The sequence below is a fragment of the Arvicanthis niloticus genome, chromosome 4, assembly GCF_011762505.2.
Source record: "Arvicanthis niloticus isolate mArvNil1 chromosome 4, mArvNil1.pat.X, whole genome shotgun sequence".
Taxonomy (NCBI): Eukaryota; Metazoa; Chordata; class Mammalia; order Rodentia; family Muridae; genus Arvicanthis; species Arvicanthis niloticus.
Window position 1 is genome coordinate 16,307,264 of NC_047661.1, and position 27,829 is coordinate 16,335,092.

Here is a 27,829-nt window from a genome sequence, read left to right on the forward strand (position 1 = left end):
TGTCATCTGAAAAAATTGGGTAAAAATCAGACCTGTATTTTCTTGTTCTTAAGTGTTAAGAGATATGAATAACTCCTGTACTAGCTTGAAACTTGAGATTATGATCAGTGAAATGTAATTACTACTTCCATTATCCCTGGAATCTACAAAGATTTAGGTGTTAAGTTTTAGTTGAAGAGGAGATTACACAGTAGCCTCTGTAAATGCATTATTTTTCCAGACATTTTATAGGGTTCTTTACGTAGATTATTTTTAATTTTCACATTAACTTGATGTGGAGAAATGGCAGTCAAAACTTTCAGGTTTGTGAAGTGGCTCAGTGGGCAAAGTGTTTGCTGTCCAAGCCTGAGGATGTGAGTTTGAGTCTCCAGCATCCATCTAGAAGCAAGCATGGCTGTGCACATCTGTAGCTTCATCAAAGGGAGGGTCAGAGTCGGTAGTATCCCTAGGGTATCAAAATGGTAAGTCTGGGTTCAGTGAGAGACCCTGCTTCAGAAAAATATAGTGAGGAGAAATAGAGAAAGACACACAATAGCAGCCTCCACATGTGCCCATATGTATGGGTAAGTCCACTCCCATACAGATTGTCTGTCTGTCTGTCTGTCTGTCTGTCTGTCTGTCTCTCTCTCTCTCTGCCTCTCTCTCTGTGCCTCTCTCTCTCTCTCTCTCTCTCTCTCTCACACACACACACACAAATCAAACTATGGATTATGATTTGTGTAACACAGTAAGGCAGCTGGTTATGGTTATGATGAATCCAGGGTCCCTCTGTACCAGCTAATAATACTTAATAATCCTTGCACTGTCTCCACAGAAGAACGGCAGCACCGCTGTGAGGACTGTGACCAGCTCTTTGAATCCAAGGCTGAGCTAGCGGATCACCAGAAGTTCCCGTGCAGTACCCCGCACTCTGCGTTCTCCATGGTGGAGGAGGACTTGCAACAAAACCTCGAGAGTGAGAGCGATCTTAGAGAGATCCATGGCAACCAGGACTGTAAGGAATGTGACCGAGTTTTCCCCGATATGCAAAGGTTAGAGAAGCCATGTTGAACGTGGGTGTTTGCTCTGCCGCAAAGTGTTATGTTGGAGTTTGACAAGTTTGCTCTGGGGAAGACTGGAGCTTCAAAACAACTGACCAGACGTGCTGGTGGCATGTTCAGGAATCGTTGCTTCCTTAGAACTTCTTGTCCTTAAGATACTTATAGTAAACATGGATCATTTTTGTCAATCAGAAAATATTTCTTCCCTTCCTTTCCCCTCCCTCCCCATCCCTTCACTTTCTTCACCTTCCTTTTCCTCCTCTCCCCTTATCTCTCCTCCCTTCCTTCCTCATTTTCTTCCTAAACCTAGGGATCATACCAGAGCCTTGGCTGCGTTAGACGTCTGTTTTGCCATTCAGCTGTATTCCTAGCCTGTAGATATTATGGTTTAAGCAGGATTATTGTGAACTGAAGTCTTAACTTTACAAGGAATGATGACTTAGAGAAAAAATACAGAGTAAGAGGAAGAAATAAGTAGTGATAAGTCAAGAATAGAAATACTACTTCTACTTCACTTAAATAGTAAGGCTACCTCTACCTCATTTAAATAGCAAGACTACCTCTGCCTCATGTAAACAGTAAAGCTACCTCTGTTTCACTTGAAGGACTAACATTCTAGACCTCAGGCTCACTTTCAGAGATAATTTGACAGAGCCAGCCAGGTCATGGATTTAATTCAAATTATCCATCAAATTGCATATCCACAAAAGAACCAGACTATGTTCAGTTTCCCACTGTAGCATTTTCTAAAGGGAAGAACAGCATTGTAGGGATCTAAATGAAGCAATGCTTTAATATTTAAGAATATGAAAATCAGATCTGAGCAGTGTTTGCTTTGCACAGCCCTTTGAATTTAATTTAAGAGTTTTCTTTATTTGACTGAAGGAAACACCAACACTGAAACCTCCCCTTTGGACACTGTGTTGATAATTATGGGACAAAATGCAACTTTATGTTCAGAGATGCTAATAGGTTTTCTTTTTGTTTATTCTACCTAATGGCTTTCGCTTTTGGTTTGCAAAGGGTTTTAATAATTATGTTCTTTACTTTTATTTCAATCTGGAAATGATCTTTGGCTCTGGAAATGATAATTAGGCTTTTCAAGTGAACACATCATATTGTGTTTCCATGGGGATGCTGGTGTATCAAATGGCCTTCTTCAGGAGTATCAAAGCTGAGTGGGCTCTAGACACAGCACCCAGTCCACCTCACCCCTTCCTTCCTTCTTCCTGGATGCTTTTTCTCTTTTCCTCTGCCTCTTACTTCCTCATCTTTTCCATCTTCTCGTTCTTCTCTTGGATCCGTGTTAGGAAAGGATTTCATGCAAATGTCACTGAGTTGAAGGCATGAATAACTAAGAGACATTATAGTGTAACCACTTCCTCATTGAGACTGAATCAAATGATTCATCTCTAGCTTTGAAAATTCATGCAAGTTCATAAGAGGATTTCCCTAGCACCCTTTACACTCACCTCTATAGACATAAATCTACAAAGAGCATAATTTAATAAATTCCCTATATATGTCTAGTGAAATATGTATTTATAGTAAAAAAATTATATGTCTTTTAAATATAATCATGCCCCTATATTATAAAAAATAAAATGAAGCCAGAAAATGCCAGTGAGAAGATAAAACTCCACACAAAGAAATGCTATCTCTGGTGCCAGAAATGAATTATTTCACTTTGATTTTTTTACAAGAACAATGGATAATATTACTGTGCAAAAACTCACAAATTCTCACTTCCTTTGAGAAGTGGATAGCAACCATTTCTAGGAAGAACGTTCTGGATCTATTCAACCACAGGCCAGAGCCCCAGGAAGCTTCACTTCATGCTAAGTCAACTATCAGTTAATCATTGGGTGGACCCCAGTTCAGAACCTTCCAGAATTACCATCTGGAAGCCCAACCAGATGAGTAGAGTGTATCATCAAGCAGTTATGTACCATTCTTCCAGTGTTGAGGGTGATCGTGGATTCTATACTATAACCTTAACCCAAATTCATATTTTGGGTATTTCCCTCTTCACTGAATTCTGCCATTGTTGCTGATATTATCAAGAGAAGACAGTTCCATCTTCAATGTGATACAGTCTTCTTTCCACATTCCCTATCTTTTATTGAATTTATTTATTTATTTGTGTGTGTGTGTGTGCGCGTGCACGTGTGTGTGTGTGTGTGTGTGTGTGTATGTGTGTGTGTGTGTGTGTGTGTGTGTGTACTTGCAGGAGTTGGTTCTCTCCTTCAATTATGGGATTGCTGGGGAAGGATGTAGGTTGTTATCCCTGGCATCTCTACCCACCGAGCCATCTTTTTGTTCTTAAAAATTTTAAAACTAATGCAGAGGTGGGGGGCGCTGACCACAGCTCCACAAACTCTTATTAAGTTATCTGAAAAGAAGCAAAGACTGAAGACTGGCTCGTGTTCTTCTGTGTTTGTGGAAGATATAGACTTGCTCACATGTATGCATAGCTATACATACAGGCATATGGATGAGGAAGACAGAAGACAGCCTGGACTATCATTTCTTGGAGGCTGTCCATCTATAGTTTTCTTTTTATTCTGAGACAGGATTTCTCTTTGGTCTGAAGCTTACCAAATAAGCTAGATTGGCTGGGGCCACTAAGCTCACCTAGGAATCTTCTTGTCCTTTTCTTCTTGGATTATAAATGTAATGTTAACCTTTTTATGTGGGTGCTGAAAACTGAATTTTGCTCTTCATGCTTGAAGTTTACTACCTGAGTTATCTACAGGGCCCACCCCCACCTCTGTCATTTGTTTGTTCGTTTTATTGTTGCTGTTTTTGTTTTGTTTTGTTTTGTTTTGTTTGACAGCAATACAGTGATAACAGCACAGAACAATATGGACCTTATACTGCACATGAGAAATAAGAAGGAAATGTTCCCTTGCTCACAACATGCCCTGAGAACTAGACCACATCCTTGTAGTTGGAGAGAGAATGAGATTCAGAACACATAGCAACCTTCTGCCACTGGGGGGTGGGAATCAGGATTTCACATACACATACTAGAATACCTATTCCCTCCTTGGCTGCTGACAATAATGAAATCTCAGACACTGCAGATGTTTCCAAGGATGTTCCTGACTCAACTCAATGCTTGCTGAAGTTACTGATATCTCTCCCAACTTCTTTAACCAACAGAGAGTTATTTGTTATAAAGATAAGGTCTTTCTTTTAATGCCACTCTCCTGTTCTGTTCTAGTACTGTGTCTTTAGGAAGGTAGTGGCACTTACGGTCAAACAGTGGCATTGGGGATTGACTCATGCCTCCCCACCTCCATAAGTTCAGATGCCGATATGCATAGGAAGGAAATGATGGAAAAAAATAAGTGTGGGAAAGGTACTTTTAATTTATCAAGATATGAAAGCAATGCTTTGCTCACTTACCAATTCTACCCATACTGCTGAGGAATATATCCTCAGTGCTGGTCTTCATTGATATTCAAATACAGAGTATTGATCTCACAGAAAAAGGAGACAGAAAATAAAATACGTACACTTGGCAGTTTTAATAGCTCTTAATTTTGGAATGCTGCAGATAGGCACACATCAGAGAGAACTATGAATTTAAAGACAACCCTACGCTCAGCACCCTCAGTTATCACAAAGGCATGTATACTTAGCGTCCTCAGTTACCACACAAGGCACATTTTGTCTTAATTCTATCTATTTTGGAGTATTGGAAAAAGTCTTGGACATTATTTCATGGGGTTTTGTTTGTTTGCTTGTTTTTAATTTGTGCTGTCTAAGTCTAGATGTGTCTGTAGAAAGTAAAGGGTTTTAATATGTTATTTTAGTAGAGCCCTTTAAAAAAAAATCACAAGACTGGCATTATAGGGTCAGAGTTTAAATGCTAATAGTTAGGGCTTTTAGGATTATTATAAACAGAAGGTCCATGTATGACATTTGATTGCCAGAATTATGTCTACTTTAATCTAGTAAGTGTTCCCCTTGTCAAATCCTTCCTCTCTGGCTATCTATCTCTCTAGCTATTGCTCTCAATACTTCTTTTCCTTTCAAATTCTATTTATATGTCCTTGGTGGTGTCTAACACCATTCTTCTTTCCTTCTTTGATCCATAAAGGCACTGTTACATCTTAAGCCTTAACTGGGCTTTAGATTCAATGGTTTAACCAAATAGATACCATCATTTATTCATATCAGGAAGTATGCAATAGATCACCCAAATTCATTAACTCATCCAGGGAGCATGAAGAATTCTGGTTTTAATCATCCTTTCATAATTTACTATAAGGATGAATTAATTTTATCTAAAAAAACCTATTCCTTACTGTTTATTTCATTTCCCTAAAATAGAATTTACATCACAGGGAAAGCATGACATGTTTATGCATTTCCCCCTTATGTTCTGGTTCCACAATAAACATCCCATAAGGTTTTGTTTGTCATTTTTAAAATACTCTTTTCGTTAAAGAATTTTGTCATTGTTATTGGTGTTTAATGTGGATTATCTTTGGACAATGAACATCTTTCAAATTGGCATCCTAATTTCTTTTGAGATCATGTGCCCCTTTCTTGCTCTCTGCAATAACAAAATGTTCAGAACCTAGCCTGTGTGCTTTATCAGATTGGAAATGGACAAGGGCTCTCAGGGCCTCTGGCTACAGTAGGTGAGTCCAGTACACCAGTGTGCTAAGGACAATGTGGTCAATGAACAAAAATGCTGCAGATGGCTTCCAACTGCAGCAGAAGATCATTGTCTATATTTTCTTTCCATTGTATTAGTGCAGAAGATATATGAACCAGTGTAGAAAAGAAAACCAAATTCTCAAAAAACCCCAAAACATTCTAAACTTTTAAACATAGATAAACTATCTTATGAGGACCTTCTAATCATGTTTTTCTCCCATTAGGAATCTTAATGCTATATTGATTTAAATAATGTATGCTATTCTTTAGAGTTTGTGAGTTATCTCTCATCTATCTATCTATCTATCTATCTGTCTATCTATCTATCTATCCTCCATTTATTAAACCTGTCAGTTTATCATCCATCCATCCATCATCTATCCATCTATCTATCTATCTATCTATCTATCTATCTATCTATCTATCTACCTATCTATCTCTCATAATCAATCATCTATCTATCTATCTATCTATCTATCTATCTATCATCTTCTATTTATCTTCTTTATTGTTATCATCATTGTTATTACTGCCATCATCATCATTATCAACATCTGTTATTTGTACACATGTATCCCCATGTATCTATCCACACATCGACCAACTTATATCAGGGTCATAATAGGAAGTTACTTTCAGTTCTCTTTTCTCTATGACTAGAAATACAAATACTACTGTATCTAGAGGTTACATACATTAGAGAGAATGTCTACCTAATATCCTTAAGCATTTAATTAACATGTTTTATATTTGAATAAAGTAAATAGCAGCAATCAATGCTGATATTAAGATTATATCTTAAATCTTCATAGACAGACAACTCTCTCTTATAGTTTTGAATTACCAGATAATCTTCGATAGCTGTGTTGGATTTATTCCAAACAAGGCTATATCTCTGTAATGGTGGGTCACAGTTTAGCAAACATAGCATGTACTTTTATCCATCAAATATCATTTCTTCTCTTTTTTCCTTCCCATTCAGCCTCTTTCTCTCTCAACTCTTTCCTTGCCAGTTGGATTAGTAATTAAATGGTATTCTGTTTATGACTGTATTCCTTGTCACCCTGTCTTATTAAATCAATTGTTCTCTTGACAGCTTGGAGAAGCATATGTTGTCACATACTGAGGAGAGGGAATACAAGTGTGATCAGTGTCCCAAGGCATTTAACTGGAAGTCCAATTTAATTCGCCACCAGATGTCACATGACAGTGGAAAGCACTATGAGTGTGAAAACTGTGCCAAGGTACAGTGAATTTGTAGGCTACTCATCTCTCGCTACCCCTCTCTCTCTCTTAACCCATTGCTTGCTGTACTATATAAGACAAGCCTTGAAAGAGAAAATCATAAATACCTCAGAAAAGCAGGCTGAGTGTTACATGCTGGAAGGCATTAGCACAGGGAAAAGAAACACTTAGTGAGTATTCTTTTATTTCTGGAAGGGAGGAAGTGAGGCTTAATGGTGAGTTACAGAACTAGGTGTCAGACATCCTTGGTAAAATCCCAGTTCCGCTACTGACTTACAAGTATGGGGTTGTTTTATAGCCTTGTGGGGAATGAAAATTGTATCCAACATGCATTACTTATTTCTTTGAATAGCAATTTGTGAGGAAAGTCACTTAAAGCTTCTAAAGACTTATTCACGAAGAATGGGAGACTCCAACTTTTTCACCTAATCCTTCTTGTAAATCATAACTTGGTATACACTGAACAGCACAGGGCATTTGTCTTAGTGGCCAGTGAAGTACAACACTCAGATGAAATAACAGCTCTCCATTCGGGCTGCAGAGTGGGATACAGCAATGGTCATTTACAACCTACATGGTTTTGATTTGTTTTTGTTTGGGTTTCTTTCTTTCTTTCTTTCTTTCTTTCTTTCTTTCTTTCTTTCTTTCTTTTATTCTTTCTTTTGTTCTTTTTTCTTTTTTTTCCACAGTGAACACAGTGAAGTCTGGACATGGTTGCTTTCTATTTCCACAGCTTTTCTCATGGCAATGGGAATTGGGACACTTGACAGAGACTTGAAGGATATTTTATTCCTGGATGTGTGACTGACTCTCATAGTTTTATTTAGTGAAATGTTCAAAGGAAAAGCTCCAGGTTGCTGGAAACACGCAGAGGAAACACTGTGTTTGAGTTTAACCTCTGAGGAAAATTATCTAAATTGATTTGGGGTGCTTTCATCAAAATCTTCCGAATCCTGTGTGTAATATGTATTTATTTTAAAGGGTACTTTTAATAATAGCTAGGACTGAATTTAGTTTTTGGCCCTAGTTTCTACAAAGACCTTGACTATGGCCTGACAGTGCCATTCATTGTGTAGTCTGATAATGGACACTAATGGATACCCCAGAATGAATGCAGAAAAATGAATCATTTTCCAGTTTCTTCCTTGAAGGAGTTTCTTGTACTTTGGAAATACAGCTTTCCTATAGTCTTTGATAAACACTAAAAAAACCCTTCCTCCTTCAGCCATCACTGGTGTTTCTTGTATCTATGAGTGAAGTTTCTGGATTAATCAGTACTCATTTCCTAGCAGGTTTTCACGGACCCTAGCAACCTGCAGCGACACATTCGATCTCAGCATGTTGGTGCCCGGGCTCATGCTTGCCCGGAGTGTGGTAAAACATTTGCCACTTCGTCAGGCCTCAAACAACACAAGCACATCCACAGCAGTGTGAAGCCCTTTATCTGTAAGTTTTTAAACACCCCAGCCCTTCTTCCTGAGTCTATGTCTCCCTCGAAAGGCTCTCTGCTCAACAGCATGGCCACAAGTGGCCATTGTGGGTGGGAGGAGTTTCCCGCTTAGTATTTTATGGTCTAAAATAGAAGGACTATTTTATGTTCTAAGATAAAATGTTTCTTAGATCCGTGGCATTTTGTCTGTAGTCCTTGGGGTGTTTTCTTTTAGGTGAAATCAGTATCAGGTAAAGAATAGAGTTGTTAAATAATGAAAGAGAAGTCTCCCTAGGCTTCAGGATTTAATCAAGAAAACCAGATTTGTCTCACACTGTAAATGTTCATGGCTTTATAAAACAGACAATTACAGATATCAATAATTAAGATGAAGTGATTAAAAACCTGTTCTGGATCACTAGGAGCTGGAAGAGCCCCACCTGGCAAGAAGGGCTTATGTTGCTATTTGTGGATTATAGTGTATGTGTGGATGGGGTAAGATATTGCAGTGTCTGTGTGGATGGGGTAAGATATTGCAGTGTCTGTGTGGATAGGGTAAGATATTGCAGTGTATGTGTGGATGGGGTAAGATATTGCAGTGTCTGTGTGGATAGGGTAAGATATTGCAGTGTATGTGTGGAGGGGGTAAGATGTTCTTTCCTCCTTTGCTGTATGCTGTTTACATTGCAGGTCTGTAGTTTGGGCCACTTGAAAAAGCAAAGTATTTTCCCTTTGATGCTGGACAGGCTCCCTCTCCCACCCACTGCACTCAAGCAGATTTACAAGCTTCATGCTTTCAGGGGACAACCCCTTTGCCCACCTACTTGGCACACTCCTGGATCCAGCACTTTAATAACACACTTCAAGGCAAGAAGAACTCAGCTCACCATCTTTTGTTCACCAGTGTGGGTCTGTTTTGGGTTGTGCTGCAATAATTCAGAAGGTAACCTGTTTGTTCTCACTTCGTCTAGGCAATGGCTCTGGATCCATTTGTTCCAGAGCTATGCTGGGTGTATAAAGGCACGGACAAACTGAACTGTGCTACCAAATTCTAAACTGATTTTGGATTCAGACGTGGGTGGGATTGTTTGACTTGTGACCAGTACCTGGCAACACCTCTGATTTTCTGATCTGGGAACTCCATGTAAACCAGTTTCCTCCCCTCTTTGGTTTGTTTGTTTATTTATTTATTCAGACAAGCACTGATGGTTTGCAGTCAGTATCTGAGGTACTGTGCTACTACAGGACCTGTTGGCAAGCCATCTACTCTTCAGTGCCAATGTGGAGCTGCCAGAGACTAACTATACTGTTCTTTGCCTTGAAACAGCCTTCCTTTGTGCTTCCAAGAGCCAGAAGTAGTTGTCTTTCCTCTCCAGGGTAAAGAGAGTCTGTTTTGCATAGATGTCTGTTCCCTGGGTGGAGTGAAGACAACCAGCAGATAAACAAAGGGTGCCCTGATCTCCTTGGGGAAACGCTGTTGAAACCAGGGGAAATTAAGTATACAATAGGAGTTTTAGATTCTGTCTTAAAAAAGAAAGAAAAAGAGAAAAAAGAAAGAGAAAGAAAAAATGAGAGAGAGGAAGAAAGAAAGAAAGAAAGAAAGAAAGAAAGAAGAAAGGAAGGAAGGAAAGAAGGAAGGAAGGAAGGAAAGAAAGAAGGAAGGAAGAAAGAAAAGAAAGAGAAAGAGAGCATGCATGACTTCATGACTCTAGGCCACGTTTCTCTGCAAGCCTGCTAGGAAGTGCTCTGAGCATTCTATATTAGTTTATCTCAGGATCATCAGAAATAAATGCTGGCAAGATTTATGCTTTGGCGAGAAGAGCATAATAGATCACAAGGAACTCTGATCACCTATTTTATACTTTATCTGTTGTTAAAATGGGAAAGCATAGGCTCTATTGCTTAACTCTTATATCTGCACATTCTAACGTATGAACCCTGGTAAAGGAAACAGTTCCACTTAAGGATCAGAATTGTCCTTTCTTATTTGGCCTGCATCAAATATTTCCCTTGAATGCATTATCAGCAATTATTGGTAAATTTAAATAGCAGATGACTTTCTTCAAATATCAAATCTGACAGTGAACCATGGCGTAATTACAAATAATAGCTGTGCAATTTCAGAACAAAGGGGCTTAAGGATAGGAGTTGCCATGAGCCCAAAAGGGTGGAGGTTCACCTATGGCTGCTATCTGTTTCTCTCTCAAAGGCCACACACCATGATTTGTCCCCGCTGGTGTGTTTATGACAACTGTCTCTTATTACAGTGAGCGCAGGGTCCCTAACGCTAAGGTAATTACTCATCTCCTTTACAGCAATCTCCAGCCTTCCCAAATCGAAACCACATGCTCTAATAGACAGAAAATATTCAAAATACTTCTTAGCTTGTTTATGAGGGAGAAAGATGCAATGTTAACTGCATGCTAATTCCTTGTTACTGAGAAAATTATGTTGGAGCATAGATTTTAACATCAATTGAACCATTGACCTGGAGCCTGGTTACTGATGTCTTAGATCAAGCCTTCAAGCATGGTAAACTAAGCTCCTGACTAAGGAAACTTCCCAGATTCAATGTTTTTGAGACCAGACCCAGACTCTTCTTGTCCTGTAACAAAAGGTGCAGCCAGATAAGTCAAGAACATCCTCTGTTATTCTGACATACACTCTGTGGATTTTCTGCTACATGAAAGAAGAGGGAAGAACAACTTTTTCCAAAACATTTCCAAAACTTTGCAACTCCTGCATTACAGTTGGCTGACTACACATTAAGACATTTTCTCATAGTACTTCTAGTTTCAAAAGATAGATTTTTTTTTAAAGTGGTTTTTTAAAAATAATTCCAATAATAAGTGACTTGATAGTTCCTTGGAATTGCCCATAAATGAGTCAATATAATACAATCACGTGGAAGTCTGTTACCCACCTCCAACGTGATTTTCTTTAGTGCATCATGTAATATAAATAGAACACATATAGATAGATCCTGTTTGAATGCTGTCAGAACAGACTGAAGGATGTAGAAATCTGAAAAAAAAAAGAAACAAAACAAAACAAAATCTTCTCTTCCTAATAAAATTCTTGTGACAGTCCCTGCAGTGTGGCAAAGACTCCGTTCACATTCACAGACACACTAATGTGCAGAAATACTGTCTAGTCTTTATCAGAAAAAAAAAAAGCAATTGCTTAACACATCCTGTTTGTGGAGGGGGGGAGGACAAATTTCCGGTGAGTTTTGCTTGACTGGGTTCTATAAAATTGTCTTTGAATGAATTGTCTTAAACATTTTAATTATTTTGATTCAAGTTTTTGACTCCAGCATTCCACACCTACAGTCAGTGATCACTGGGAATCAGTAACTGTCAAATTTTATGTTTATTTTCTTGAAGTCAATTTGTTTCAACAATTACCAGCAAAAGATATTATATTTCCACATGTATAAAACATGCACGGAAGCATTAAAGTAAGCTCACACATAAAGTAACTCATCCCCAGAAAAGTTTTAAGTAACGATACTTAGCAATTTGATCTTATAATCCTGTAAGACTCCCACTGAGTGAAGTCTTGCTGGAAAGGGTGAAAGGTTACAAAGTTTGGCCTTAAAATGTACTTAGATGTCTTGGCACATGTGTGAGAAAGGGGGCGGTGCTACTTTATTGACAAATTCTTAGTTAAAGAGGGTAGCTCAGCACCACACTGGCTGCCAGGTTCTTTCAGAATCAGAGTTGTCCCAGCCTCTCCTCAGCTTCCCATACTCAGCCGATGCACACAGAAGTCAAGCCCCGAGATAACTGCGGAAGATACAGTAGCGAGTGAGCTTGTTTCCCAAGGCTGGGGGTTTCATCTGCAGGAAGGTTACCACAGCCATTGGTGTGAGAGGAAGTCAGAGGACGTGCTCATAGTTCATGGGAACCAGCAATGCAGGATGGGCCACATTCAATGTAGTTTCCTCCGCGGGCTTAAAATAGAGCCATTGTAAATTATGTCAGTCTTTCTCAAATCATGAAAATGATTGTTAAAAGGGTCTCCCAATACACAATACACATTGTTGTGCGGCTTTGATGTGTGAACGATGAGAGCGCATGATACAATTCTAACGAAATAGTGGGAGAGCGGTTTCAGCCCTTCCCCACGGGGAGAGGGGAGAAAGGGGAAGATTGGACATGCCGGGAAGGCTGTTTATCCTGTGCTGGTGCATCCAATACAGAATGTTTTAAATGCTCTGAAGAGTCCGTGCTAAACATATCTTTAATTTCTCAGACTCTGCTAGTGTTAGGAACCAGGTGGGGGGAAGCAATGCATTCTGGGCTGTGTTTTTTCATAAATATTTAAACCCACAAATATTACGAAAAATATTGTGCAGGGGGGATGGGCGGGGAATATTTACATTTTCTGTGTGGAATATTTGTGCTACCTCATAGACATTTGTCAGGCTGGATGCCTTGCTTTGGAATCCAGAAAAATGGCGTTTTCTGTGTTCCGAGCATCCAGATCGCGGACTCCCAACTTGTATTCCTGGCTTTCTAATTGAAACTATTCTGGGTAAACCACTTGTGATACTTGCTGAATCCAGAAGCAATTGTCATAAAGCCTGAGACTCTTTTTTGTTGTTTGCACACAGGTGAGGTCTGCCATAAATCCTATACTCAGTTTTCAAACCTTTGTCGTCATAAGCGCATGCATGCTGATTGCAGAACCCAAATCAAGTGCAAAGACTGTGGACAAATGTTCAGCACTACGTCTTCCTTAAATAAACACAGGAGGTTTTGTGAGGGCAAGAACCATTTTGCGGCAGGTGGATTTTTTGGCCAAGGCATTTCACTTCCTGGAACCCCAGCTATGGATAAAACGTCCATGGTTAATATGAGTCATGCCAACCCGGGCCTGGCTGACTATTTTGGCACCAATAGGCATCCTGCTGGTCTTACCTTTCCAACAGCTCCTGGATTTTCCTTTAGCTTTCCTGGTCTGTTTCCTTCGGGCTTATACCACAGGCCTCCTTTGATATCCGCTAGTCCTCCTGTCAAAGGACTATCAAGTACCGAACAGTCAAACAAATGTCAAAGTCCCCTCTTGACACATCCTCAGATACTGCCAGCTACACAGGATATTTTGAAGGCACTATCTAAACACCCACCTGTAGGGGACAATAAGCCAGTGGAACTGCTACCCGAGAGGTCCTCTGAAGAGAGGCCCCTTGAGAAAATCAGTGACCAGTCAGAGAGTAGTGACCTTGATGATGTCAGTACACCAAGTGGCAGTGACCTGGAAACCACCTCGGGCTCTGATCTGGAAAGTGACCTTGAAAGTGATAAAGAGAAATGTAAAGAAAATGGTAAAATGTTCAAAGACAAAGTAAGCCCTCTGCAGAATCTGGCTTCAATAAATAATAAGAAAGAATACAACAATCATTCCGTTTTCTCAGCATCTGTAGAGGAGCAAACTGCGGTGTCAGGAGCTGTGAATGATTCTATAAAGGCTATTGCGTCTATTGCTGAAAAATACTTTGGTTCCACAGGACTGGTGGGGCTGCAAGACAAAAAAGTTGGAGCGTTACCTTACCCTTCCATGTTTCCCCTCCCGTTTTTTCCAGCATTCTCTCAACCAATGTACCCATTTCATGATAGAGACTTGAGGTCGTTACCTTTGAAAATGGAGCCCCAATCACCAAATGAAGTTAAGAAACCGCAGAAGGGAAGCTCTGAGTCCCCTTTTGACCTCACCACTAAGAGAAAGGACGAGAAGCCCTTGACTTCAGGCCCCTCGAAGCCTCCAGCAACACCCGCCACAAGCCAAGACCAGCCCTTGGATCTAAGTATGGGCGGTAGGAGTAGAGCCAGTGGGGCAAAGTTGACTGAGCCTCGAAAAAACCATGTATTTGGGGAAAAGAAAGGAAACAACATGGAAACAAGGCCATCTTCCGATGGCTCCTTGCAGCATGCCAGACCCACGCCCTTCTTCATGGATCCCATTTATAGGTAAGGATGATGGGAAGAGACGGTGGTCGGGACGGACGTATGAAACATGGGTTATACACTATGCCGCCTCAGACCCCCTGTGAACGCCCAGATCACCACTTCGTCCTCCTCTTCCTCCTCCTCCTCCTCCTCCTCCTCCTCCTCCTCCTCCTCCTCCTCCTCCTCCTCCTCTTTTTATTATCATTATTTATTATTATTAAACTGGATGAGGTTTAATCCCATAAAATCATATTTTTAAGTTCAGAAATTGACAGATTAAGTTTGGACTTATTTTTGGACATCTCTGAAATTGAGGTTTTGGAATAGGCCCACAGGATTTTTTTTTTTTTTTATTTCAACAATACACTTATTTTTAAACATTGTCGGGGAGTGGAAAATATGAGAAAGTCATCTTTAAAGCAAAGGCGCCTGCAGGGTTAGCACAGGTATGCGTGGTCATGTAAATAAGTTGCTTACTTAGAATTACACAAGACCTAGAACAGCCAGTCTTCTCTTTGCTAACCCACTGGTATATATTGGTGTATATATACTACATGCATTCTCTTTCTAAATAAATGTCTTAGAACCCCAAGTATGTGAAATATTAATCACAAAATGACTTTTTATTTAGAATGGGTCTAATGCTTAAAATAAGTCTGTTTCATTCCATCATTACCTAGGTCCCTTTAGTATGTGTAAGCATTTTATAGGTAAATCATATATGTTTAGTAGAATGTGTTTTACACACTATACTGTAACAGTCACCACCAAAAATAATTTGGTTTTTAAATTTTAACTATCATATTTACTATGCCTTTTACAGATTAAAGGAATTTTCAATTTATTCTCTAATTTAAAGTCTCAAGACTTTGTGGAACATATGAAGTTTTTATTGAACTTATTTAAGATGGGATCGTTTTCCTAGTGTGCCTAGTGTTGCTTAGTGAAAGGATTGGGTGTTGCTCTTTCATTCAGTAATACTGATGGATAGCCTCTAGTTTAATCAGTGCTAGAACCAAAAGTTCTTGTCAGTGTCTTCTAAAGTTTGCTAGTATACAAAAGGCTATCCCCACTTCAACAAGAGAAACAGAAGAGCCCAGTACAAAGGATGTGGTAACATGGGCCTGTAATCCTCACATTCAGGAGGCTGAGGCAGGAGCATCACAAGTTTGAGGCTATCCTGAGGCTATGTAACAAGACCATATCTAGGGAAAAAGAAGACAATCTAAAATGTCCTTGTGCTACCAATGTCATGTTTCAACGCCAAAAGAAAACCCATTGTGTCATCTTCATCACCTCTGACCCTCCTCAGCCCATGTCTGCTGACTTCAGTTTTATGGCTCCAGACCTTGTCATTTGATGAAAGGCAAAGTCTTATGAAAAACCCTAAAGCCTAGTTTTAGTGCCAGCCCCGGGGTGCAGCTTAGCCTTGCAGCCTCCAGAGTTTTCATGCTGAAATAGGCCTCTTATTGCCTACTTCAGGAAGAAAAATAATGCATGTAAAATACAGGATAAATAAAATTCGTGAGCTCACAGATACTATGTTTCAAAAGCATTATCAAAATTTGTTCTTGACACGGGCCTCAAACTCCCCATGCAGCCAAAGATTACCTTGAGCTCTTAACCCTTTCTTTCACTCCCCAGGTGTTCCCTAAGTCTGGCTTTCAATTATAGCTTAGATGTGTACTTACTTAAATTTTCTTATAAGGCAATCACCAATAGATGGTAAAAAATGAGTCTGTCTTACTTCACTTTTCTCTGTGCCTAACTGCAGATGGGATGCAGAGTATGTTTAAAGTTTATCCCGTTTTTCAAACTTACTTCCTACCTTCCCTTGAAAGAGCGATAAAGAATATTTGAACATTTCTATCTCTACCTCACACATATGTCGCATATAAATGTGTATACTGGAGCCCATCTTGAATATCTGCAACAGTGCCCAGCTAACTTGGAAGTTCCCTTGCACCCAATAGGCAGATTTACAGTAACTAGAGTGGGTGTTTAGGAGGATGCAGTTTTTGGTAGAAAACAAATTAAATTAAATCATCCCAGTTTTCGCCAACCATTTCAAAATCTTCTACTGTTTTTGCTCTGTCTGCATCAGAAGAGTCCCAGAGCTGTACAGATTCCTGTATCTCAGTCATGGCAGCTTTCAACCCCCCTTTCTGCCTTAGCCGTCCAGTAGGAGTTTTCCATTATCAAGTGGACTTTCTCCCTTTAAGGACGTAGAAGTGCCCAATGTATTCTTTCCCAGGAGGGGTCTTCTTATAAGTGTGTTCCAATGAAAATGTCCATTGGCTTTGTTGTATTGAGTGACAGCAGCTGTCCTGAGAATCAGATACAAGAGTGACTCTCCCAAATCTGATTTTAACCTTTCAGAGTAGAGAAAAGAAAGCTAACTGACCCACTTGAAGCTTTGAAAGAAAAATACTTGAGACCTTCTCCAGGATTCTTGTTTCACCCACAAGTAAGTATTTTGGATTTGAAATTTCAAGCTTGTAAACTAACTTGTTGATCCCAAGAAACAGGTGCAAAAGATTGAAAGAAACCTTAAGAACACTAGGATTTCCTATGACGCTGCCGTGGAAGAACACAGGAAATTCTAGCAGTACTAAAACCCAAGCTTTTTAAAAGAAAAGTCATTAGTATATGTGTAAAAATAAGATAGTTTGGGTGTTAAATTATTATGTGCCTTAACTGTTCATTGAGCTAAAGTGCGTGTTGGAGCGAATCAGACTCAGCTAAGGAAATAAATATTGAAGTTGTCTTTTGTGTTTAAAGTTTCCTGATACAAAGATATGGATCACACTGTGACTCGTCCCAACCTCATGAAGGTCACTCCTGTCCTTTCAGTGCTTAGATAAAAACAGGAAATGAGTCTACCTGACAAGTTATTACCATAGAGGGTGAAGGAATTTATCTAGACACCACTGGGCATTCCAGCAAAGGGCTGTAATTGCACAAGAATTCACCACAATACACAGAGCTATTTACTGAATGGAGCCAGGCCCATTTATCAAAAGACATACAGTTTCTCTTTGCAAAGGGGCATGCTGAACAGTACTATCTTGGTGCTTCATCTCCGGTTGCCACCCATTTAATTTTCTTATTTGAAGACTGGTTTACATATTAATCCACAGCTAGAGAGTCATACTGAAAGTGCAAACATAGTGTCTGGAATCTGCTTTTTAAACTCACATTTCATTTTGTTATGCTTTGTGTCTAAATGATGCAAGCTCTGATCTTTAAAGACACCAAAGATTTTGAGAAAGTGTCTGACAATTTAGTATGTGAATTTGTTCTTTTGTAGTGTATCCAAGCCATACCTGACAGTCCTCTAAATAAACTGGTGAAAATCTCTTCCATTTTTGTAGCAAACACACTAATTTGTCTTGGGACAGGAATCTTACCTTTTCTTTTGTGTTTTTACTTTTTCAATTGTCTTCCACAATACCAAAACAAGCATGGGAGAACAATAATCCAAACATCTGTTTTAGTTATACATAAAAACTTATTTTTGTTTCAAAGTTCTCACTCTAATTTAAATTGAGAAAATATATGCTTAGGTATCAAACATTCCAGAAACATTCCGCCATGGATTTTATATAGGAAGGTTAAGGACTGAGACTGTTTATATAACCCCCTTCACGGAAAGAGCCAAGTGCTGAAGCAGTGAATGTTTGTCGGTAAATATTTGATATTTATAATATCAAATGACCTAATAACACTTGCAAGGGTTCACAGGCTAATAAGCCTGAATACAAAATGCCAAGTGTTTCAGATATTACCTAAAAATACAACTCTCTTGTTTTTCTAATTATAAACAAAAGCACACACAAGTCTATATGATTATATACTGTAAGAATAGTGATCAGATTGCTTGCCTGTTTTTATTATATAAAAAATCTAGCAATTAAGTACTAAAGGGCTGAGTGTTCCAGGACATGATAGAGTGAAGAAGACAGGAATGGGGGTTAGAGTGTTCAGGCTGTTTCTTCAATCTGGCTGTTAGTTTTCTTATCTATGCAAACTTTCTGAACGTGCTGATTTCCAGGTACCCATGGCCTCTAAAATTCAATGGCCAGCCTTAGTAATTGTGCCGCTTAATAAAATGGTTAAGTTCATTTGCCAATAATTACATGTCTATAGGACTGTTATAAATGTGGAGTTTATTTATATTTAATAAGAGAATTTGAAGGAATGTGTTATATTTTAATATTCTCAAAGGTAAGAGCAAAAAAGGTATGGCAGATAAGGGATGTGTGCATTGCTCACAGCACAGTGATGCTCCCTCCTTAGACCCTCTCAGGCATGCTGTGAGAACACAGAAGTGTATTTCCCTCCCACCTACAGCATCACATTTTGGTGTGTAGACTGCCTGTTGCTACGTGTTGTTGTTAGGACCCAGGAATGACAACAAAAATTAATCTGCCGTACTTAGTGAGTATGTCCCAGATCCTATAAACAGAGTGGACTCCTGTCATTCTGGAGTCAGTCTTTGTATAATGCCAATATCATATGTGGTGGGCAGTGAGGACTGCCACCAGGGACTTTGGAGGAAGAGAGGAGGTAGATATTCAGGGTGCCTAATTCACAAGCTATTTCCAAGCTACAGTGGAACACTGTTTAATGTACCATTCCTGCAGTTTTAATGAGTAATAGTTAGTAGGTAAATTCCTGGGATACACCTGGGAGAAGCTCAGCTTTTACTTCAAGCTTACAGTCATTGGAGAGGTCTTCTCTTTCAGAAAACTTTGCTTAGGTCCCAATGTTAGGCATTTTGTTCATTTGTTTGTTTGTTTTTGTATTAATTCCATTCTAACTTCAACTAATAAAACTAAGGGTTTGGGATTAGGAATAGCTGTGGTACAAAGGTTTTTTTTTTTTTTTTTTAATTATTTATAATTAGTAAAGTGCTTTGGTTTTGAGGAAGATTGTTTATCTCTTTATGTATAAGAGGAGAACACATGTCTTTACAGGTAACCATACATTGCAAGGTTTACCTGGAGGGTGTATTTGACACCGTGCCTGGTCTCTGAAAGGACCTAATCGAGACCCTTAGGATTAGATGCACAGGTCTTCCATGGTGAAGATAAAGTCACTGTCGTAAGCTTTTCACGTCCTCACTTACTTTCCAAACCATGGTTTCCTCATGTTCCTGGGGCTGTTTAGAGAGGTGGTTAGTGTGCCCTTGGTATGACCTTACTATGTAGATGCTATAAGCCAACACAGAAGGCTAGCCCCTGCTATCAGGCCTTTCCATGATTTAACAGCTAAATAAATGCTTGGTAAGACCATTTAAAGACTCTTCCCATTTCAAATTCACTGACACTCATGTAGGAGTTGCCGACATCCACTGTCTGTACTTCAGGCTATCACACAACAAAGAGGATAACACATTCTCAGTTGCTTTAGAAAACTGTAAAGACATATATCAACGTTGGTTCATGACATGGCTCGGAGAAGCCTAGTTTCACATTATTTTAAACACAATCCCCCAACACAACTCAGTCTTTAGACAATAAGAAGAGAATAATCAATACATATTTATTGAATTTTACTGAAAGACCGCTAGCCTATCTTACTGCTTATAACAGTATAAATGTTTTAAATTGTGTCAAAGTATTTAGAACATAAATGCTCACATACATCCAAATTAAGAGATGAGTCCTTAGAGTCTAAATTTCCCCACTCAGTACTTGAAGAAGCAATTTGTGTTATCAGGCCATTAGAGACCCTTTACCTTCGCTTCTCTTCATCAGATAAAGAAGTTAGTTGACTACCAGGAGTAATGAGCACTGTAGATGTTCTCCCTGGATAAAGATTATCCATGGTTCTTTAGATTGAATTCTAATTTTGAAAAAGAAAGCATGACTACAAATAGATAAGGTGGAGTGAGTGTTTCACTGAATGATCCCATGGACTGTCCACTTCTCTAGTTCCTGGTCAGGGTATCTTCCATCCATATCACAGATCATTGGGAATGAAGTAAACACTACTGGTTATTATACCCTCCTCAAAGTGGCTATGGTCCATGGTTTGATTTCTCTATTTTTTTTTTTATATTATTCTTAGTTGTCATCACATTTTATTTTCATAGGTTTGATGTTTTTCATCTATATTAAAACCTTTTGCCTAACCTTTCTCTTTTACTCACTTGCTTACATTCCCTGACCATGTGTCTACTCCATTTCAAGAGCTGGGGGTGACTTAATATATTCTAGGCTGTCACTTACACACGGCTGTTGGAACCATCCTTTGCCTTTCATATTCTATTTTGCTTTCTTATTGGCACATTTCTTATTTGTCACCAAGCTCATGAAAGCATGGAATGTTTCTCCTAACTGATATTTTCAAGGGCATAAACTTTAGCCTTTGGTAGAGCATCTAAGCCATAGAGGCTTTCCCTGAATATTGAGAGTGTAACTGTCACAAATAACTATAACATATTTATTCCTTCTTCCATATTCTTGTATTCTGAGGACCAATAACCCAAGTCCTTTGCTACCAAGGATAAAATTCTAAACAACAATTTCAACAAAAAATTATTTTTTATTATGTAATTATTCCCATTTTAGTAAATGCCACATTTTCCTTATTATTGTTGTGATAGAGATACAACAGACTAGTTTGCAACAGGAAATTGCCTTAAATGAAATGAAAACAGAATTTGGGAAATCTGGGACCATAGCTTTGCAGTGAGTAATAAAAAAAGAAAGGACCCCCTGCCTAATTATGAATTCTGTAGTACACAGTAGGTAGCTTTCTTAGAGTGATGGTCATTCTTTTTTCTAACTAAGCTTGGTTCGATGATTAATTTTAGGAAGTAGAGGAAACTCACCAGAGCTATACATAGATTACACAGATTTAATTTTCATTTCTAGAACTTTTACTCAAGATAGAGTTACATGATAAGTAAAAATTATCAGATTAGAATAAGTGCTCATTTCTCAGAGGAAAGACTGCAGTAAAGATCCAACACAGAAGTAATTTTCTGTTTCTGTTTCAATTTTGCTACCAGTTCCCACTACCTGACCAGAGAACATGGGTAAGTTCCTTACATTTTTGACTAAAGTAATGTAGCATTAACAAGAAAAGAGCTTATTCTGAATGCCGGGCAGACACGAATCTGGAGCTGTCCATTACATGACAAGGGTGAAGCACACGATTTTTCTGCTCATCCAACAGCAGAATATTCTTGATAGAATGGAGTATTTAATAAGCTGATAGTGACTTATGCAACAACTTTACTTGCTAAGTCACACCCACTTCACATAATTATATGTTGATATTCATGTCCTTTTATAGACTCTATATGGGGAGTTTTAAAATGAATCATAAAGTCAAAACCATTATTATTTGGGGACAACATATTACAGATATTTTTTAATAAAGCCTCAAGCAGTGTAAAACCTGAACTTGTGTAGAAACACAGGCTGACTCTGGAGTTCCAATTCATTTATCCTGAGGCAGAAATTTCCCCTGCTGTTTGGAGACAAATATAAAACTAAACTTTTTGTACCTAAGTATTAAATGGGCTTTTCAAAATTAGGTCTTGTTTCTGTAACTTTTGCTACGATGCATAAGTAAATCTGGTTTCAGTTCATGAAGCAAGGGGTAGGCTTATTTCTTTTATACAGAAGGTTGTGCATGGAAGGAAGAATTCTCATTTTATATTTCACCCTGAAATAGAATTTGGTGAATGGGTAACATGTATTTCAAAATTTTCTTAAAGTGTCTATGTGTTTACATTGTCACTCAAAATGACCTGCTTTATAGGGATACAGACAACCTTGGGGGTAGTGTGGGTATTCTTGAGTCACACTTTTTCCCATCTGAACTTAATTAGATAGAATATGTTAGCACTTAGATATTTCTCTTGTCTGATGTTAATTGTTCTTTACCAAGAGTTTTGCCATTTTCTCTGTTGTGGAATATGTGATAAATTGTGAATTCACTATTGTTGAACATCTAAGGATTAATCTCATATATTTAAAAAAATAAAAATATTTATTAGCAGCGAGAGGAGAGCTTGAGCGAGGGTGGGGGCACTGGAGCGAAAGCGTGCAAACCATTACTTTAATTGTGCTAAACTGTATAGAAGTGGGGCTTTCTTTGGAATATTCTGGCCAGCACTTTCTGCATTTCTCCTCTCTTCTCCAGCACAGGTCTGTTCTGAGTTTCATGTGTCAGTTCTCTTATCCTTCCTAAGGTACAGCGTGACTTTGACACTTGCCCTGTTGTTACCCGCTTGAAGCTCATGATACTCACCACCGTGCTTGTCTTTACACACGGAACCAGCTAAGCTTCCTCTCAAAGCCAACACTGTAGTGTCTGGAAATACTCCATTCCAGGAGTCAGTTTTCAAGGCTGCCATATACACATGTGTTGTAAAATTGATACTCGTGATAAATACTGAAGATGTAGGCTTGTAATTCTCGATGGCAAATAAACTCAGTGATTTTGTCATCCTGACGGTTGAACTTGATTCAACAATGAGATAAACATAAAATATGAGTATTTATTTCTTCCTCAAATGACCACGGTTTTGAGGGTTCTCAAGATTATCAAGTAAACAAATATAGAAATCTACTGACTCCACAAACTTTCACATCCTGTTATTTATGAATGGTTAGTTGTTTTATGATAAAGTCATATGTAATCTAATTGGGAATCATTATTTCACATAATTTACTGTACACTTGGACAGATATATTATTTCCCATACTCAGGTTGTCACTTTAATAGTTTTGATGAGAAACTTTCTAGGACTTCAGTAATTGGCGCTCAGATAATAAATATTAAGCTAAGTACTTACATCCATGTTGGTGGATTTTTTTTTAAATTACTTAACTCTGTTTGACTAGGGGCATAGATACTGTTTGGTGTGGGAGCTAGGGAATTGTGTCTAATAGTTTGCGTCAGTATAAAGTTAATAGCCTCTTGGGGACTGGAAGGGAGAGAAATAACTTCCTTCTCCAGACATCAGGCTGTAGATACTATCAACAACTATTACATATATGCAAATAAAATTAATACTCCATTGGAAAAAAATCTCTCATTTGCTGATCTTAGATTAGTTGAAGATATTAATGGGTCATATGATAATATACTACTAGAACATTCAGTGGATACTTTCTTTCCTTTAGTTTTCCTGAATTTTTATTATTTGTATCTCAGTTTTCTTTGTATTGGATTTTTAAAAATTAAATAATATAAATTATATCTACTAATATTCTACTGTATTAATCTCATTTTATCTTGACTTTTAAAAATACCAAGTTGCTAGGCTGTGGTAGCTCATGCCTTTAATATCAGCACTAGAGAGGCAGAGGCAGGCTGAGTTCTATGAGTTCAAGACCAGCCTGGCCTACAGAGCAAGTTCCAGGGCAGCAGAGAAATCTTGTCTTGAAGAACCAAAAATACATACATACATACATACATACATACATACATACATACATATAAAGTCAGACTTTAACATCAATATTGCAATGTGCTATTTCTATACAAGATAGATAAGATCTGTTTCTTCTGGAGGAATGTCACAAGTCAGACCAGGTAGAAGGAAAAAGCTGAAGCTTTCTAACTCTAACTTTCTAATTAAATAACCCAATAAGGTATGGGTCTGAACAGCATTGGTCACAGATTTGCTAGATTAGACTAAGCACCAACTGCATGATGTGTAAATTGCTTCTATCTGTTCAAACATGGATGTTTAGTCACTTCGACTGAGAGCAAGTGATGCGAGAGCAAATCTCATGAAGAGGAAAGGAAAGGAGGAATGGAGGAATGAAAGCTTGGTGTCTAGCTAGCTGAGCAGTTTCTCTCTCTCTCTCTCTCTCTCTCTCTCTCTCTCTCTCTCTCTCTCTTTCTCTCTCTCTCCCTGTCTCTCCCTCTCTCTCTCTCTGTGTTTATGTGTGTCTGTGTGCATGCATGTGTGTGTCTGTGTCTGTGTCTGTGTGACTGTGTGCATAAGTGTATGTGTGAGAGTGTGTTTTTGTGTACATGTATATATGTGTATGCATACATCTGTGCAGACATGTGTGTGAACATGTCTGTGTGCACACATGTATATGAGTATGTGTGTATGTGAGAGCATGTGTTGTACATGTACATGCATATGCTTCCATGTGTGTTTAATGCTTATAGCTATCCTTTGCTCAGCTTCCATAGTCTGCTTTTCTCTTCTCCATCCCAATTTTCTCCTCTTCATTTGACCCCAGAAGTCAAAGTTGGGTGTGGCTTTTGAGAGAAACGATTGGGTAATGTCTGTTCTTTTTTCTAGTGTCATTGAGGGTGTCATCCTGTGGCTGTTGAGTCTGTAATATGGTTTCTTATTTCTTGATGTTTTTCCCACATTGAAACTGTTGGAGGTTATGGAAGCACACTGATCTTTCTTTGAAAGGATCTAGCTGTTAGCAGCTCCTAAAGCAAGACACATTTCTCAACAGCCAATTGCTCTCAAATAACTCAAAGGACTTGTAGTTTCTGTGTGCTAGAGATGAAAGCTGAGAATAATAACAGTCCTGAGTAGGCTGCTTTCCATAAAAGAGGAATAGTGTTTCTAACATGATCCGTTGCCACTGCAATCTGAGTGTACGCAAGACGGACATTCAAATTATTTAAAATTACTTGATGATGAAACATTACCCAAATGTTAAATGTAAATAAAATATTTATAACTACCACCCATGCACCCACTGCTCTGCCCTCTGAATGCGTGAGAACACTGTGACCCTTCTCTTGCTTCTTACTGCTTGTCAGATTGCAGATCAGAGGTTATTTTTCGCTCAGATAATTTATTCCATGGTAGATAGATTATCAAAATGATTTTCTGCAAGGAACAATTAGGAGGAATAAATGCAAATAAAATAGCATCATAAACTATTTCTGCATTGATTTTTAATAAATAAACTGAACATGTTAACACTGGCTGGAAGCGGGTAACAGCTGTGTTCGGCAGGGACAGACTCTGCCAAGCACTCTGACCAGCGTCATCATTCCATATCTTTGCCCTGTGATCAGTATGTGTCGAAATCCTTCATAGTGACAAATGTGCTGTCCACTTGCATCTGTGGAGAATGTTTTAGCTGCTGAGTGATTATGAATCAAACCCTTGAGCTTAGAGCCCTCACTGCCTCCCAATGTGCTCACATTTGTCGTCCGGCAAGTAAATGTATCTTGACTTTCCTCTGAGATTTTTTTTTTTTTTTTTTATGTGCTGTGTTTGATGAAAGACACTTGGCAAATTGGAAGTGGTACCCTGTACGTTGCAATTTGTAGCTAGCATTAGGAGTCCAGGCATGAAATGAGAGGATAGGTTCCAGGATAAAGAGGAAAGAGAAGGCTAACCAGAACATGAACAGTCATTTGAAGAATTAAACATACAACATACTCATGGCAAGAAAATCATATTTGGGATTTTGGCTTTTAGGTTGTGAAATTTATGGTATTCTGTCTAGCTGTCCATTCAGAAAAATTCACACCTTCTTACTTTTTCTTTTGAGCAAAAGACATACTGGGTTTTCTTTTTAACTTGATCTTGTAAAGTACATCTCCATTTCTGTCTTGATGTCTCATTAGGAAAAAGAGATGTATCCTTTTCATTGGCCAGTTGTTTGAATTTGCAGTTGCTCTCTAGATCCTGCGTCTGCCACCAAAGCTCTTTGAGACGTATGCAGAGTGCTTACGAAATACTTTTAGCTGTTATTTCTTTGGTAATTTAGCACTCGGAGAAACAAATTAATTTAATAAGATGGCCAGAATGTTAGCTGTGTCTGTTCAAAGTTTTGTAGGACATAGTTCCCCAATAAAATAGATGCACCAAGAAAACAACATTTGAGGCAAGTTGAAGAAAAAAAAAAAAAGGAGAATCCATGTAATCATAGACAAGAAAAACCAAACTAGCTTGAAAAGAAAATACTGTTCTCTAAACATGAGTCCTTCAAACACACCAGTGGGTGGATGACAAGCAAACCATGTGCGTCTGCTAGAGACTGGCAAGAGGGTGTGTGCTGGAGTAAGAACTGCTCTCTTACACAATGATATCCATTCCACATGAAATTATCTGAAGACACCATAAACTCATTTAAACTAAACCTGTTCAGAACAAATGACCATTTCACCAAAATTCCTCGTGTATATGATCCCCCTAAAATTTCTGCATTGCCTAGATACAAATTTAACACAGCATTAGAAAACATAACGTTTACACATTGAACTTTTCTTTCTGGATGACATACATTTTGCTTAAGTTGTACCCTTTGAAGACTTTCTGTTCTTTCTTGCTGTCAATTCTTTTCATGGGACACCATGGCTCTTATATTCTTAGTTACTAATGCATACTGGGTAGTACCTTTCGCTAAAATTTTCAGTTTCTCATTCATAGCGTAGTGTTGTCAATTACATAAAGTCTTACTTGGTTTTATTATCTCTGTGGGGTATTCCACTACTCAAATCATATTACTGTGATGTGGCCTAATCGGGTCACTGTGGAAGAAGTGCACCTAACTTAGTTTTTCAAATCCATCAATTGTCTCGTTGTTTAGCACTGAAACTCCACAGTCTCTCTCAGAATCTGTTGCATGCAGAAGATTTGAAGTCTTCCTGTGAATTATATTCTCGGTTAGCGAGAGATCATTGCGGAAGCAAAGAAGTCAAACCTTTCACGGTCCACGTTTGTTCCTTTCAGATGTCAGCTATTGAGAACATGGCGGAAAAGCTGGAAAGCTTCAGCGCCCTTAAACCAGAGGCCAGCGAGCTCCTGCAGTCAGTACCTTCTATGTTCAGCTTCAGAGCGCCTCCCAACACGCTGCCGGAGAACCTGCTGCGGAAGGGAAAGGAGCGCTACACCTGCAGGTATGAGGAGCCAGTACGCCTACCGCTGAAAATCTCCCCTGTGCTTTAAAATAGCCTGTTGTCTGTTTTACAAATTATTAATTAAATACCCGAAAGCAGCCACGATAGATCTCAGCTACTTCCAAGTGCTCTTTGTTTAGTGATATATAGAAATGGTGGTTTAAAAAAAAATTAGTGTTGCCGGTGGCGCACGCCTTTAATCCCAGCACTTGGGAGGCAGAGGCAGGTGGATTTCTAAGTTTGAGGCCAGCCTGGTTTACAGAGTGAGTTCCAGGACAGCCAGGGCTTTACAGAGAAACCCTGTCTCAAAAAACAAAAACAAAACAAAACAAAAGAAAACAATACAAAAAAAAAGTAGTGTGGTGAGATGCGGAAATGGTCCAGATCCCGTTTACCTGTCTCACTTGGATAGTTAAGAATTTTCTTTCACAGTTAGTTATTTTTAAGCAAATGTAGAATACTGCATTCATTTAGAATCAAGCATATATTTATTAATTGCTGTGGGCCTAATTTTGAATAAAGCTATTCAGAAAGGACAAATGAAGTCCGTAAGTGAGAAAAACTGGTTAGCACATTCTTGGTACTCATCGGTGAAAGTGTGAAGCTTCTTTTGTGCTTCTATCGTG

General features: G+C 38.7%; 1 protein-coding gene across 10 annotated transcripts in view; it reads left to right on the forward strand.

The window, feature by feature from the left end:
• The window catches only part of Mecom (MDS1 and EVI1 complex locus), a 543,989-nt gene that overhangs the window by 501,479 nt on the left and 14,681 nt on the right, over positions 1–27,829 (forward strand). For 5 of the 10 annotated variants that reach the window (XM_034500590.2, XM_076932229.1, XM_076932230.1 and 2 more), the window contains 7 exons: positions 815–1,031; positions 6,811–6,958; positions 8,249–8,405; positions 13,007–14,363; positions 16,722–16,809; positions 21,364–21,390; positions 27,037–27,203. In XM_034500590.2, coding sequence (XP_034356481.2) covers positions 815–1,031; positions 6,811–6,958; positions 8,249–8,405; positions 13,007–14,363; positions 16,722–16,809; positions 21,364–21,390; positions 27,037–27,203 — 2,161 coding nt within the window. The remainder of the gene's footprint in view (positions 1–814; positions 1,032–6,810; positions 6,959–8,248; positions 8,406–13,006; positions 14,364–16,721; positions 16,810–21,363; positions 21,391–27,036; positions 27,204–27,829) is intronic. The other 5 variants (XM_076932233.1, XM_076932225.1, XM_076932227.1 and 2 more) reach the window with 5 other exon arrangements.